Source organism: Castor canadensis, chromosome 3 (genome assembly GCF_047511655.1).
Source record: "Castor canadensis chromosome 3, mCasCan1.hap1v2, whole genome shotgun sequence".
In the NCBI taxonomy this organism is placed as follows: domain Eukaryota; kingdom Metazoa; phylum Chordata; class Mammalia; order Rodentia; family Castoridae; genus Castor; species Castor canadensis.
Window position 1 is genome coordinate 60,064,020 of NC_133388.1, and position 16,783 is coordinate 60,080,802.

Below are 16,783 nucleotides of genomic sequence, written 5' to 3' on the forward strand. Positions count from 1 at the left end.
AATAGAAAAATTCAGGGGTAATAGAAAGGAGTCTGAAAATAAGAGAAGCTGTTTGGTGCCTACTTCCTTATTTGTAAGATGGCAGATGCCAGTTTATAGTGGTAGGCTGATGGGCATGATCTAGTAGACAGAAAGGAAGATGTGACTGATAAAGGAGAGAATAACACAGGAACATTCCATATTCAATGTTACATTTCCTGTGTGCCCTTCCAACCATATACATTTGAAATTCATGTCACATCTTCTTCCTCTCTCTCTCTCTCTCTTCTCTCACTGTCACTCACTTTCACTCACTCTCTCTCTCACTCTCTTCCTCCCTCTTTGTTTTGTTTTGTTTCTTTTTTGAGACAGGCTCTCACTAAGTAATCCAGGCTGGGCTTGAAATTAGGATCTTCCAGTCTCTGTCTCCCTGGGTCTGGGATTACAGGTGTGTGTCATCCTACCTGGTTTCAAATCTACTTTCTTCAAGCATTCTTTGTTTTTCTTAAAACATTTTTATTAGCATATATTAGTTGTGCAAGGGTGTTTCATTGTGACATTTCCATATATGCTTACAACGTACCTTGGTTAGGTCCATCTCCACTATCATTTTATCTCATCCCTCTCTCTCCAAAATATTATAGCTGAGGTACCTCTGACTGTACTCTTCACTTTCCTAAACATTCCTCTTCTGCCTTATTTTCAAGCAGAGAAAGTAACCTTTTTCTTATTCCTCAAAGTTATTTAGGGAATAATGACAAGAAGAAAAGTCCATGTTCATTACATATGGAAATTTCTTTTGAATATTTTAGTTGAGTCTATGGATATGGAACTACAGATATGGAGGGCTGCTGTATATTTGTCAAATAAACAGTATTTAAAATAAAGACATGATGCAGTTGAAAGAATAGTTAGTACAGGTTCAGTATCCCTAATCTGAAAATACAAAATGCTCCAAAATCTGAAACTTTTTGAGTACTGACAAAATACCACAGAGGAAAATACCCTGTCACTGTCAAAACTCAAGTGCAATAAAATAATTATATAAAATTACCCTTTAGAAGGGGATATAACTCACTGGTAGAATGCTTCCCTAGCATGTGTGAGGACCTGAGTTCAAACCCCACTCCATAAAACAAGCAATCAAACAATTACCTGTGGTCTATGTGTGTAAGGTATGTATGAAACAAATTAATTTGATGTTCACATTTGGATCTCATCCCTGAGATATTTCATTGTGAATATGCAAATATTCCACACCCTCACTCCCCCAAAAAAATACACAAATCAGAAACACTTCTGCTCCCAAAACTATTTAGATAAGGGATATTCAACTTGTATCATTTTTACTTATCTTTTTAACTTAGGTATTTTCTGGCCAAAATGTCATTCTAACTACACTATAAAAAATTTTTTGTTGGGGGAGGGAAGTGGATATACATATACTAGTAAACAAGTATTCCTTTACAAGTGAACTTTTATGTTGAATTGGGAGCTATGTTATATTTAGGGTTTTGTTTTTTCAATTCAATTTTGTGAGCATTTTTGCAAAAATACCAAGTTGTACAAGTTACATTTGTATGAGATCAAGCATAAAACATTTTTTATTTTGGACAGGATATACCCAACTGTATTTTCTTTATTATAATTATTATTAACACATTAATTATATAAATTATGGAATTCAATATGATATTTCTATACATGCATACATCATGCATTGATCATGTCCACCCAATCTTCTACCTTCACTCCTTTCTCTGTAAGGATAAAACTTTGTGGTAAATAGTTTATAACTTGAACTGTATATGAGTATCTTTGAGTACACGTCACAACAGTAAGATTTAAGAAACTGCAAAAAGTTAGTTATGCCAGTTTTCCAAAAGATCAAATCATTGACTAGTTTGACTTACAAAAAAAATGCTCAAAGACTGGGAGATTTTTCGGGCTTAATAGAACACAAAAAATAGTTGCCTATATAAAATTACATCTTCATATTTTAAGTGCAAAAATTTACTGAGTAGATGAAATAAGGTCTTTTCCCTAAATAGTTGTCTAGAATGATTTTGATAAAATTCCTTCAACCCAGTAAATTTCATTAACTCAGTGGTATGCTTTCTGATTATCTTTATTGATTTGAATTTCTTGATCCTTAACTGAATTTGATCTTCCATAGTGCTTTTGCATCTCTTCCAAAGCACAAACCCGGTTTCTGGACAGATGTAGCTATGGCAGTAGGTTCTCGAACTGCTAAGGAATGCCAGAGGAAATACACGGAAGATCCTCAAGGAAAAGGATCCGGGAAACATGTCACTAAGAAAAAGAAAGCCATTTCCAAAGTCCAAAATGGTAACATTAGTAATAGTGCTCTCTAAGTGTTCAGTGTAGATTTTTAACTACTCACCAAATTCATGTAACATTTATCTGTGAATCTTGTTACAGGTACTTTCTCAAAATGGTAAAGCCAGAAACAACTTTAAAGATCATTTGTTTAAGTCTTACCCAATCTAGCTATTTCCACAAATAACAGATTAATAGCCTTGTGCTTTTAATTTATACTAGGAAACCTGAAACTGGCTACAGAGATTTCAGTATGTGAATTACTGTTCTAAGGGTCTAATTTAATTTAAGACCACATGGTTAGGGCCCCTTAGTAGTAATATATGCGAAAACTAAGAATAAGTTTAGTTTTATAGCTCCAGAACTACACAATCTTGTCAATGGTTGCTACTAAAAAGTGTTTATGCCAGAAAAGGCCTATTAATAAGTTTTAGAGAGTATTGCTATGATAATTCATTGAGATTTCTATTTTAGCACATTCAGTGAATCAGGCATTTAGTAACAGGTGTGAGAGATAGCCTTTCTCACGTACAACCATCTTTCTAACCTCACCTTGTCTGGTCTTACATAGTCTCTCTATGAGAATCGTGGGCTGATCATGTTACACAGATCTCAGTGTAAAAGGAACCATTTGTTAGGTAGGAAACTTTTAAAATAACAGGAGGCTCTTAACTTTATAAAGCAGTTAATATAAACATCCTTATCAAAATATTTTGTTGGCTTTTAAGGTGAGAGAGACAATGCTGATAAGAAACCAACTATTAATATAACTGCCAAAGTGGGAACTCTTAAAAGGAAGCAACAAATGAGGGATTTTCTGGAACATTTGCCAAAAGATGACCATGATGATTTTTTCAGTACAACACCTTTGCAGAATCAAAGAATACTGGTAAGAGTCTCAAATATGGGAAGTCATTATTTTCTTTATATTTACTTCCATATTTTTCAATTTTTATAATTCTTTCATCACTAATATTTAGTCCAAGGATCTGTAGCTGCTACATGCATGAGCAATGAATAGTACAGGAATCAATCTACTGTATCATTCCCACCAGCTTCTAAAGTTTTTTTTAGTGATTCAGAAGTAATGCTGAAAAACTAAACATAAAATGGAGAAACAGGGCAAATATTCATAAACACACATAAGGTGCACATGCGCTCACACACGCATAATTTAAGAAGATTCCAACATGGTCAAATACAGGTTCCCAGCACTCATATTTTCTTCCACAAACAGTAACACAAGGAGTGTATAACTGTAGTTTGAGAGCCTAGACTGCTGTAGATGGGCAGTAACTTGAGAACAGGGAACAAACAGAGGCCTCTGTGTGTATCCCTATTCTTTCCTGGGGCCCTAGAGATATTCCACTGCAGTAGGATAGGCAGGGTACAACTTCACAAACCCAACTAGACCCAGAGTGCAACTGTGATTGCAGTACCCGGGCCCCATGCTGGGTTCTCTACAGTGGACAGGTGGTCTGGCTCTGTTATTTAAAAAATTGCCTACATATCATATGATTCCACATTGAGATCTATGTAGTACAGGTAGCCCACATGATACTCATTTAGAAACTAGGCAGGGTGAGGGCTGTAAAATTGATTTTATGTAGATTTCACCTTAAACTGTTGGAAGTGATGAAAAAACTTAAAAAGCATTGCATTCACAATATCCCAAAAGAGGGGGAAAAAAAGAAGACCCAAAACTAGAAAAAGGAATAAATTTAACCAAGAAAGTAAAAGATTTTTTACAATAAAAATGACAAAACACTAATGAAAAAAATCAGAGGACACTAAAAAATAGCCTTCCCACACTTCTGGATTGGAAGAATTAATATTGTAAAAATGTTCATGCTATCCAAAGTGATCTCTCAATTCAGTGCAGTCCCCCTACAAAGCACCAGTGGCATTCTACATAGAATTAAGGGGGAAAAAAAATCACAGAACTCATAAGGAGCCACAAAAGACACAGAATCCTAAGTAAAATCAAATCCTAAGTAAAAACAAAACAAATTTTAAAAAATTAAGCAGGAAGCATCACCATACTTGATACTACTACAAAGTTGTAGTATCAAAATTTTATGGTATAAGAGTTAGAAGGGTCTCAACAGAGAAGTGATAATCAAGGAAAGAGAAGTTTCAGTTATTGTGATTTGGTTATTACATATTATATACATGTATCAAATTTTTTAACATTATATCCCATAAATAAGTACAAATACTTTCAACCAAAAGAGAAAATGATAAAATTTAATAAGCTATGAGGTAAAAACTTTTAAGATGATAACCATCTATTATGTACTGTATAGCAAGTGATTAACACAGTTCAGTGTAAAAAATTTTTGTTGTATGAAAAGTATCATAATCAAAAACTTAAGTGATTAGAATAAAGTATTTGTAGTAAATACAACAAAGCCATTAACACATAAAATGACCTCATTGAAATGTTATTAGAATAATAAAAAGTATCCAGAACATAGCAAAATATATACAAAAAGAAATTTAAAAGGTTGAAGAAACATTTGAGGAAATAGTCATTTTAGCTATCAACCAAGAAAATAAATTATATGTATAACTTTTAATTTTTTTGAGATAGGGACTCACTATTTATTCCAGGCTGGCTTTCAACTTGTCACCACCTGCCTCAGCCTTCCAAGGCTAGAATTACAGGCTGCGTTGCCAGGCCCAGTTTAGAGAATCTTTTTCAAAAAATAAGTTGAAATATCTACTGCAAATAAAAGCAAGTCTGATAATAATACAGTCATGCATGCATGAGTAGATCATACCTTTTAGTAAGCATTATGGCAATATATTACAAAGTCCAAAAAAGACTAACTCTGTTCTTGAGAATTTATCTTAAGAAATCAGAAGCAAAAAAAGGTAAATAATCTACATATCTAAAACTGCTTTTCTTAAATGTAGTGAATACAGTATATTAAGTAGCACAAATATAAGACTCTAGAATCTCTGTGTTAAGTGTATTAAGTAAAAATGAATGTAGGGATGTTGGCAACTAGGTTGTTAAGTGTAAAAATTGAACGAGTTGAATTAGTGAGCTAGACTTAAGGGCAATGTTTTCAGCTACCAATTTTCTTTTTTTGAGTAGTACTGGAGTTAGAACTCAGGGCTTTATGGTTACTATTTATTTTAATTTAAAAAAAAAATCATTTGGCAGTACTGGGCCACCTGCTTGCTAGGCAGGTGCTCTACTGTTGAGCCATGCCTCTAGCCCACCAACTTCATAATATTGTCATCAACTTATCTTTAATTTTAAAAAGCTGCTGGGGGCATGGCTAGAGTAGTAGAGCATTTGCCTAGCAAGTGTAAGGCCCCTGAATTCAAAAACTTTGTCATTAAAAAAAAAAAAGACAATCCAGTTCTTTTACTGAGTTTAACATTATTTTGGCCTATTTTTGCTTATACTAGTTGTAGAAGGAGGTATTTTAAGGGAGCCATCTGTGGTCCTCACAACATGATCCTTTATGGGTTTTACCTTTATCTTACTGCAGCATCATTTAATCTTCTAAAGATGTATGTATGGGGGAAGGGGATACAGCCCAAGTAGTAACGTGCTTGCCTAGCAACCTTGAGTTAAAACACCACCACTACAAAGGTACAGAGGTTTTAAAAAAAAAAAAAAAAATACATGTTTTGACCTAAATACATAGCAACATTAGAAACAGGTTTTAAAAAAGAAAAAAAAATTGAAATTGAAAGCCAGGAGTATTAGTACACAGCTATAATCCCAGCACTGGGAGGCTGAGGTATGAGGACTGCATGTTCCAGGCTACCTGGGCTACATAGCAAAACCATGAGTCCCAAAAAGTAATGATTTAGCCCATTTTCTGTAATATGTGCCCACTTTTGCTCTCTTTGGTATTTTTCTTTTTGTTTTTGAGACAGGGTATTGCTGTGTAGCCCATGCCAGCCTCACACTCACAACCTCAGCCTCTTAAGGTTTTATGGGCATGGCTACTTTATGGTTTTACTATAAAGGTAAGTAAAAATTTTGTGTATGTGTTCCAATAAAGCTTAATTTACAAATAGAGAGGGTAGGTGCCACACTGAGGGGCAGGCAGTATGCTGAAGAGAATCTGAGGAAGGGGCTTCTGATTCTGATTCCCAGGTGGAGGGAGGAGGTCACATGTGAGTGCACGTGGGGAACCAGTTAGGTAGGAGGAAGAAACAGCTTTTGCCAAGTGCTCTAAGGAAGTAAATAAAAACTGAAGGATTGAATTATGTATTGGCAATATATATGCAAAAAAGTTTAATAATGCTGGAATTACTACTAAGTACCAGCACAATAGTAAATGAATTGCAGTTTTGTTTTATTCTGTTTACACCTAAGGTGTGAGCCAAATCCAGCCTATCATCTGTTTTTATGAACAAAATGTTATTGGAACACAGACATGCCCATTTGTTTGGATACTGTGAATCACAGCTTTCATGCTACAATGACAGGTGAACAAGGCTTGTCATCTATTGTTTTTAATTATCTGATTGGGAAAATTATAAGGAAGAAAACAACTTATCAGCCCACCAAAACTCATTTTGTGATAATGACAAAATGTATTTCTGTGAGTGCCTTCTAAAAGTGTACGTTCTCTAGTTGCCAAGTTTCCAGTATAATCAAGATGACGATGATTTTTTGCCGAACATGGACAGAAATCCAGCAACTCCATCATCAGTTATCTTTCCACTGGCAAAAACTCCTCAGTGTCAGCATGTCAGTCCTGGCATGCTAGCCACTATAAAAAGGTAAACACATGTGTGATGTTTTAATTTTCTGCATTAGCATGTTAAGGAACATTTAAACATTTTGTGAATTGAGAAATACAAATGAATTAAAAAGGAAAGTTATCATTATGAAAATGAAGAGTGAAGAATGAATAGTTCCTGAAAGTCAAGGATGGACAGTTTCAGTAAGTTAGGGCTGACATTCAATGTAGTGTTGTGATAGAGCTCATATTTTACATTAGGATAAATTCCAAATGGATAGTTTTACATGTAAAAATATCCTAAAGAATCTTTGTGGAGAATTATAATCTCATATCATGAAGGTCTTTTTTGGTTTTTTCCCCCATTACTGGGGTTTTAAATTTAGGGCCACTTGAGCCACATCTCCAGCCCCACAAAGGTCTTTCTAACTGTGATGCAAAACTCAGAAGCCACCAACAAAAAGATAGATAGTTTTACTAAGTTTTACCTGGTAGCAACCACCATACACAACTGAAAGATAAATGATCTGAGAAAAGAATGTAATGTAATTTATCACAGACAGAATGTTAATTTCTTAATATATTTAGCACTACTGTAAATTAAGAAGAAAACAGAAGCCTTTTCATGCACTGTTAATGAGAAGGTAAATCAGTACAATCCTGTAGCAACAATTTGTCAGTAGTAACTATCAACATAATAAACTCATACACCCTTTGGCCCAGGAATCCCACAACTATGGGATTTTTTTTTTTTTTTTTTGGTGGTACTGGATGGAGTTTGAACTCAAGGCCTTGTGCTTGCTACACAGGTGCTCTTGAATCACGTCCCCAGCCCATAGAATTGCGAATGTACATAATGGTAAAATTCAAATATCTATAGGGAATAATTAAATAAATTCTGACATATATAGCTGGAAACACTGACTAATATGCTAGAGGCTATATATGGTGTGCATGCATATATATTTGTATAATTGAAGCTTTTGTTGTCTTTTGACATGATCTGTGTGCCAGGTAGCCCAGGATGACCTTGAACTCTTGATCTCCTGCTTTGACCTCCCAGTTGCTGGGGTTACAGCAATGAGCCAAGATACCTGATTATATATACTTGTATTTATGTGCATATACATAATTGCTTTTATTAGATAGACCTGAAAAGACCCGTAAGGAGTTGAACAATTGGTGATCTTTAGGTGGAGAAACTAAGGTATCTAATGGTGAATAGGAAGACTTGAACTTTGAACCATATTGATATTAGGAACTATTTGAAATATTTAAAAAAAAAAAAAAGCAACAGGAGAGGCCAACAGTTACATGTCAGAGAAAGACAGAAAGTAGCAAGAATGAGGCTCAAAAATAGACTTTTCTGTTTGGCAATTCAAAGGCCAATGTTGATCATAAGAAGAGCAGTTTGTGTACTGTGAGAGGCAGAAACCAAATAATGACTGAGAAAAAAATTATTCAGTATTCTCATGAAGCTCAATTTGTACTTTCTGGAGAAAAATAATTTTTCCCCTGAAATCCACAAATTAATTTTTGTTTAAATATTTATTACAAGTGAAAGCATACTGAGTTTAATTTTGGACAAAGTTGACGATAAAACACTTTGGCTCAAACATTAAAAGCCTTAGAATACGAATTTTATTGGTTCTAAGGAAATAAGAAATTTCGACAAGTATGTACTCATAGTTGTATGAACAAAGACACTAAAAAACAGCATATTGGAAATTTGACAATGGCCTTAAAGTCCAAAAAGAAGGGAAGAGTTACAAAATTCCTGTCCATATAACAAAATGATAGATAATATTAAAAATCATGCCTTTTGCCAGGCACTCCTAGCTACTCGGGAAGCAGAGATCAGGAGGATCACAGTTTGAAGCCAGCCTAAGCAAATAATTGGCAGCACCCTATCTTGAAAAACCCTTCACAAAAATAGAGTAGGTGGAGTGGTTCAAGGTGAAGGCCCGGAGTTCAAGCCCCAGTACTCCAAAAAAAGGGGAAAAAAATCATGCCTTTCATTGGGTGTCATAGTACATACCTGTAATCCTAGCATTCTGAAGGCTGAGGCAGGCGCCATAATTTCTAGTCTAGCCTGGTTTACATGGTGAATCCTGTCTCAAAACTTTAAAAAACTCATGTCTTTAATAATTTTTAATGACATGGAAAATGTTCAGTGGATTACAGACGGAAGTCTTTATAAGGTTTGAAATAAGGCTGGGTGCTATGGCTCACACCTGTAATCTTAGCTTCTTGGGAGATGGAAATCCAGAGAATGGTGATTCAATGCCAGCCTGAACAAAAAGTTAAAACTCTCATCTCTACAAATAACCTGGGCATGGTGGTGCTGGTTATAATCCCGGCTACACCAGAGGCATAGGTAGGAAGATCAGTCTGAGACTGACCCTGGACAAAAACTCAGGGCACTGTCTGAAAAAGAACTAAAGCAAAAAAGGGCTACAGGCATGACTTAAGTGGTAGAGTGCCAGTCCAGCAGGTGTGAAGCCCTGAGTTCAAATTCCTGTAGCACCAAAAAAGGAAAAAAAAACCCTATATACATGTAGTATGATCCCAATTCCAATTCTATACGACATGAATTCATGAGAAAGGGAGGACTCTTTGTTTCTATCAACATCAGCCATTATTTAGAGGCTGCAGAATGACAGTGGTGTGAATTGTATGTTTTGTTTTGGGGTAGGAGGGTATTTTCTGCAGTTTGTATCACTTCTACAATTAAGGAAATTATGACAGTTTTCTTACATACATGATAGACTCACTTATATTATAAAATGATGTTTCCTAAAACTTTATAAGAAAACAATTATCTAGCTCTTGACTTTACCAGCTCCAGTAGTTGGCTTACTTTTTATAACAATTTTAAATAATGAAACATTTTGTCACTTCAAAAGTGAAAAACTTAGCTTTGTTGTATGGAGAGTCTTCTTGTGAGGTGCTTTTCCTGACCTGGCTAGGGCTATACATTTGTTAAGCAACTCGCTAGCAAATGACTAGGTTTACTCACTTGCTGTACAGCCGTGTTTGTGTTTAAGATAAGTAATTTAATATAATCACACATTTACAAATTATTGCATATCATACCTTTGAGGTTAACATCCAAATAGCCATGAAGGAGAAAAGATAACAGATCATACACAGGAGATCTTGGATCCAGCCAGGCCAAGTGGCTCACACCTATAAGCCTAGCTACTTGGGGGCTGTGATTGGGAGGACTGCAGTTTGAAGCCAACATGGGCAAATAGTTCTTGAGACCCCATCTCCAAATAACCAGAGCACAGTGGACTGGAGGTGTGGCTCAAGCAGTAGAGAACATGCTTTGCAAGCATGAAGCCCTGAGTTCAAATTCCAGTGCCAACAACAACAAAATATTTTGGGGCCAATGGAGAAGATGGGAATTGCTGACGTTAGTAGGACTAGGAGCTGTATAACTGGGAGCTGAAAGCAACCATTTGCTTTGGCTTCTATTATCTGTAAACTGTAAGTCAAATTTCCTTGCTAAGAATGAGCAGAAGAGATAAGGTAAAGACATGGGAACAAAAATTAAAATCTTCAAGTTGAAATGGGAAATTCAAGAAACATGATTATGTAGAAATAAAAGGGCTACTAAACTTAAATAAGCTGGACTGAAAACACAACACAGTTGCACAACTGGAAGATAGAAATTGAGGGTTGTCATCACCAGCAATATCCTTAAGGTGATCAACCGTGAAACTTATTCTAAATTACAGGAAGGAAGAAGGAAGGAAGAAAAAGGGGTAAATGACAGAAGAGAGTCAACGACAAGAACTAAGAGAGTTTTGGAAATGAGGTAGCATAGAGGGAAATGGGAAAGAGCACAGATGGACAGAAACAATAAGCTAAACACTATTCCCTAGAATATCCTCAGTCAGCATTGCCAATGGAATTAAAGTATTTTGTCCATTTCCACAGGCACACCATTCTCATTAAAATAGAAAAGAAAATCCAGACTTTAAAATAGATTTTTGTCAATTGCTATTTGACCTATGAATAAAAGTATGATTGTTTACATTGACAACATTATTTTGTATTCAAACAGGGATGATTGTGATAAATACGTTTATCGTATGCAAAAAAATCATAAAAGAAATGGCATTATCTGGGGCAACGTTAAGAAAAATACAGTAAGTGTTGTTATTTATCCACCACTTATCTGTAGAACAACTGTTCTACACACAGTGTTCTACTGTAGAACACTGGTAGTTACGAGTTATGTGACAGTTCCTGCCCTCCAGGATTGTATTACAGCCTAATAAAATTCTAATACGAGGTTGTGAATCAAGTAAGTATATAAATCCTGGAGGAAAGTATCCATTTAGTGACTGAACAATAATCCAAACTAATTGAGTTATGATTTTTCATAGAATAAGAAATTTCATAGGGTGAGGGGTATGGCTCAAGTGGAAGACGCTTGAGTAGCAAGTATGAGACCCTGAGCTCAATAACATAACCCTAGTGCCACCAAAAATTTTTTAAAAAGAAAAAGAAAAGCTTGTATGGTGGTGAACGCCTGTAATCCCACCTAGTAGGAAGGCAGAGATTCGGAGGACCATGGTTTGAGGCCAGCCTGTGCATTAGTGATACCTCATCTCAATGAGCTGGGACCAGGCATCTGTGACTCACATCTGCAATCCTAGCTACTAAGGAAGCAGAGATCAGAAGGATCTCAGTTCAAAACCAGTCCTAGGCAAATAGTTCACTAGAACCTATTGCAAAAATACTCAACACAAAACAGGGCTGGTGAAGTGGCTCAAGTTGTATAGCACCTGCTAACAAGTGAGAAATCCTGAGTTCAAACCCCAGTATTGCCTCCCTACCCCCATTTTTTCACCCATTCCTATGCAGCTTTTCAGCTTCTTGTTTTTAAATTCCAGTATTTAAAGTCTATATATAGAAAATAATTTAACCTAAGGTTGCCTTAATACAGTGACCTATATAATTCACCTAAATTTTCTCAAACAAAATAGTTGATCTTTGAGAATAATAACTTTTGGGACTCCATTAGAAAGTACTTCCTTTTCTAATCACCTTGAAGCACTTTTAGTGCAAATTGGCCAGAGCATAACTCTTCTTAGAGTCTCTAAACTAAATAATTGGGATTATATAGTCCTTTGTAATGGGCTTGACCTAGATTTAAAATCAATCTGGGGCCTAGTTCTTCAAAAGGTAGCTGTTTTCCCCAAGTGAACTAAGCAGACTCATTCTCAGGAAACCTTAAGACTTTTTCCAATCCCTCATTCCTTAATGAGAATGAAATTTTGTTTTGTAGCAAAGGACCTGGAATTGATTGCTTTAGAATGGGAGTCCTAAGATCTGGCTTCTAGTCCCTATTTTGCAACCCAGTAAGCTGGGTTGCCTTCACATGTGCCTGGGCCAATAGTTCTCAAGCTTAAATATGCATGGATGTCACCTGGGGATCTTGTTGAATCCCAGATTCTGATCCAGTGGATTTAAGATTCTGCATTTCTAATAAGTGATGCTCCTGCTGATGATCCATAGGCCATACTGCATTGCAAGAGTAATACATTCATTTTATTCTGTGCAAAATGAGAAGAGATTGATACAGGTGTATTTATAAGGGTCTCTCCTATTAAAAACTTATTTTTCTATGTTTCTTAGATCATTGTAGTTCTGGATTTTTTGTTTTCTTAGTGGGTTACAATTTGAGCTATCTACTAAACTGTAATGTTTGTGACTTAACCACATTTTTAATAGCCTAATATTTTTAGCCAATGTGCTAGCAAGGAAGAGCAAAGAATTATGTTAAAAATGTTAATTTCAAGGTCTGTCTTCCCACACGAGGTTTATTGCACTGAGGGAAATACTTGAGCTTTCTAATCTTCTTCACTGTATGATAATGGGGATCATGATGATACTGGTTTATGTTACTGAGTGGTTGTGAGGGCTAAATGATGTAATGCAATGTTTTGTCCCATCTCACAGGGAGGAAATAACATTTACATCAGTATGATTATGAACTTGTATCTCAAGAGCTTCTAACAATAATTAATCCTTATTATAAGAAAAATATTCTATCATATTTTCTGTTACTCCTTTTCATTTAAAACGAAACTATGGCTACTTTGAAAACCATTTATAGAAAAGAATGAGAATGTACTTAATCTTGCAGTGTATTACTATTTTAGCCAATTAAATAAAGAGAATTAAAATTTTGCTAGTATGTTTTTCAGATGTAGTTTTACCTACAATTATTTTGATTATAAGATATACTTTGTAACTAATGTACAGTATGTCTAATCAAAATTGTCAGTATGAATCCCCCCATATAATGAATATATTCTAATAAAATTTATTTTAAAAAAAGATATGGTTATATTTTTAGATTGCTAGCCCAAGATATTAATTACTTAAATGAAATAAGTACTTAGTATATTTTCACAACTTTCAGAGGTCCATAGACTATCCTTTAGTTTATAATATTTTCTTATACTAATGTCTGCGAGCAGTGGCCTTTGCCCTGTATAAACTTAACTTAAAAGAGAACTGGGCATTTTACTGGTAACATAAAGTGATTAAATGTTACTATGGGCATGCATTCAGAGCTCTCTAGGGATGAAGCAGATTTGAGGAGGCATCACAGAACATGCCACTTAGTAATAATATGAACTCTTTTATAGGCTGAAACTAACTTCTCAACTCCAACATCAAGAAAAACCTTGTTTAACAAAGGTAATACATTTCTTTCTTTTATAGCTGGTTCTATTAAAGGCAATCTCTTCTGATGGTATTAAATTAATTGTCAAGTACACAGACCTACCATTTAGTTCCTTGTAGTTGTTTTATGTTTCAGTGAAATTACTTGGAAATATATTTATTATTTTTATTAAACTTCTCTTCACAGATTTAGGAGAAAATTCTGGTACTGGAAAACTGTTCACTAATACTATGGAATCTTTAGATGAAGAAGAGAAAGATTACTATTTTTCAAACTCTGATTCATAGTAAAACTAAGAAAATACAACTTCCAGGATTTGCAGATGTTGTGTTTGTATCTTCATTTGTAGAATAGGTATTTACTTGTGATATAGCTTCATATGAAAATGTGGATTCTCTTTTCAAAGGTTTCATGTTTGTAATGAAGGTGAAATATCCTGTATCATATTTTCTCATTGCTGCAACTTGCCAAAAACGTAAGGAAAAATGTTCTGCTTGTGCAGATACTTACAAATTTGGTTTATGTAATATTAAAATATAGTTGTCTCCTTTTTTTTAAGAATCCAAGTCTATTTATTTTAATAAAATCATGCCCCATGTAGATTTCAAATGTTTTCAAGAAAATATGCTGTCCTTCCTTCAGTCAGCAGTGGTAGGGGAATGAAATAGTTTGGATTAGTAGCTACTGAATTAATGAAAACTCTTAGTATTTTTTACCATTTGATAGTACAAGCCAGAGTAGATGTAATGCTTAAATTACACATTGTTGAAACTATATGACATGCTTCTCTACAAACTATATGTCTTAAAACTTGTGATTGGCCTATCTATGAAACAATTAAATTTAATTCACTGCCTTTTCATTATTTTATTAGACAGAACCAGATAACAGATTCTGTTGCATTCTGTGACCTTATATACATATGCAGGCATAGCTTAAATTCTCTCAAAATTAAAAACTGTAGATTAGACTCCTTAATTACCATTATAAGAGTTGTCAAGTTAATGTTACATCACCATTTCTTTCACTGGAAGCTTCTTTAGAAATAAACTTTTAGCTTATTCTATCATTGTTTTCAAAATTTGTCATAAATTATCTTCCCTCCAGTTATAGTACATATTGCAAATTCACTATCCTTTCCTTCCAGTTAGATTGTTCAAATAAAGTTAGCTTGATTTTATAGTATTTGTTTCTGGGTTGTTGCTTTATTTTTTGTCTAAACTATCCTATCAGAGAAAGAAAACAAACATACATTTTGTTACTGGTCCTGTTCAAGTTTCCTCAAAAATACTGAACTTTTAGTAGAACATAACATTTTCTTGTCTCTTAAAAATTTAGTCAGTAATAAATAGCAATTGTGTATCTAGAGGATTTATAGCAATATAAGATTTGAAAAGAATGATGCAACTGAACTAAGATTCTTCTTTTAAACTAGTAGTATCTGCCTTAAGATGCTTGGTAGCTATAAGACAGGACAAAAGAAAGGATTATTAAAAATACTGTTGTAGAAGTTGAGTTGCCAATATTTGGTACAATGCTGTGCTGCTTGAGATTAATGGGTAGTGTTTTTAAAAGTTAAGATGGTTAATACAAAATTGAACCAAGAGGATATTAATCACCTAAACAGATGTATAACACACACTATGTAATTGAAGCAGCAATAGTTTCCCCCCAAAAAAGAAAAGTCCAGGACCTGATGAATTCTTCACTGAATTCTACCAGACCTTTAAAGAAGAACTAATACCAACACTCCTTAAACTTTTCCCGGAAGTAAAAAGGGAAGGAACATGGCCAAACTCATTCTATGAAGTCTGTAATACACTCATCCCAAAACCAGACAAGGACACAACAAAATAAGAGAATTACAGGCCAATATTTTTAATGAACAGATGCAAAAATCCTCAATAAAATAATGGCAAACTGAACTCAACAACATATCAAAGATTCACCATGACCCAAGTTGGCTTCATCCCAAAGATGCAGTAGAGGTTCAACATATGCAAATCTATAAATGTAATACACCACATTAACAGAAGCAAAGACAGAAAACACTTGATCATCTCAATAGATGCAGAAAAAGCCTTTGATAAGATTCAACATCCTTTCATGATAAAAGCACTGAAGAAATTAGGAATAAAAGGAATGTACCTCAACATATTAAAGGCTATATATGACAAACCCATAGCTAACATCATACTTAATGGAGAAAACTGAAACCATTCCCCCTAAAATCAGGAATGAGACAAGGGTGCCTACTCTCCCTTCTCCTATTCAGCATCATCTTGGAATTCTTAGCCATAGCAATAAGACAGGAAGAAGAAATAAAAGGAATACAAATAGGAAGAAGTCAAACTATTTATTCACAAACAACATGATCTTATACCTAAAAGACCTGAAAAAACTCCTAGACATCATAGACAGCTTCAGCAAAGTAACAGGATACAAAATCTATAAAACCACAATGAACAAACTGAGAAAGAATATAGGAAAACAATTACATTTACAGTACCTTAAAAAAAAAAAAAAAACCTAGGTATAAACTTAACAAAGGATGTGAATGACCTCTACAAGGAAAACTAAACCACTGAAGAAAGAAATGAAATAAGACTACAGAAGGTAGAAATTCCCATGGTCATGGATTGGTAGAATCAACATAGTAAAAATACCTATACTACCAAAAGCAATCTACATGTCAATGCAATTCCCATCAAAATCCCAATGATTAGAGATTGAAAAATCAACCCTAAAGTTCATTTGGAAACACAAACGACCTCAAATAGCCAAGGCGATAGTGAGCAAAAAGCAACGGTGAGGTATTATACTACCTGACTTCAAACTATACTACAGAGCCATAGTAATAAAAACAGACATGAAGACCAGTATAATAGAAGACCTACAGCTATGCCCACCTCATTTTTGACAAAGGTGCCAAAAACATACGATGGAAAAAAGACACCCTCTCCAACAAATGTTGCTGGGAAAACTGAATATCTGCCTGCAGAGAACTGAAACTAGGTCCATTTGTCACCCTGTACAAGTA

At 34.7% G+C, this 16,783-nt stretch overlaps 1 protein-coding gene across 8 annotated transcripts in view; it reads left to right on the forward strand.

The window, feature by feature from the left end:
- Positions 1-14,928, forward strand: part of Mis18bp1 (MIS18 binding protein 1) — a 37,956-nt gene extending 23,028 nt beyond the window's left edge. For 7 of the 8 annotated variants that reach the window (XM_074068046.1, XM_074068045.1, XM_074068043.1 and 4 more), the window contains 6 exons: positions 2,156-2,328; positions 3,048-3,208; positions 6,926-7,074; positions 11,107-11,191; positions 13,706-13,757; positions 13,930-14,928. In XM_074068046.1, coding sequence (XP_073924147.1) covers positions 2,156-2,328; positions 3,048-3,208; positions 6,926-7,074; positions 11,107-11,191; positions 13,706-13,757; positions 13,930-14,030 — 721 coding nt within the window. In that variant the 3' untranslated portion in view covers positions 14,031-14,928. The remainder of the gene's footprint in view (positions 1-2,155; positions 2,329-3,047; positions 3,209-6,925; positions 7,075-11,106; positions 11,192-13,705; positions 13,758-13,929) is intronic. The other variant, XM_074068048.1, reaches the window with a different exon arrangement.
- Positions 14,929-16,783: the final 1,855 nt, after the last annotated feature.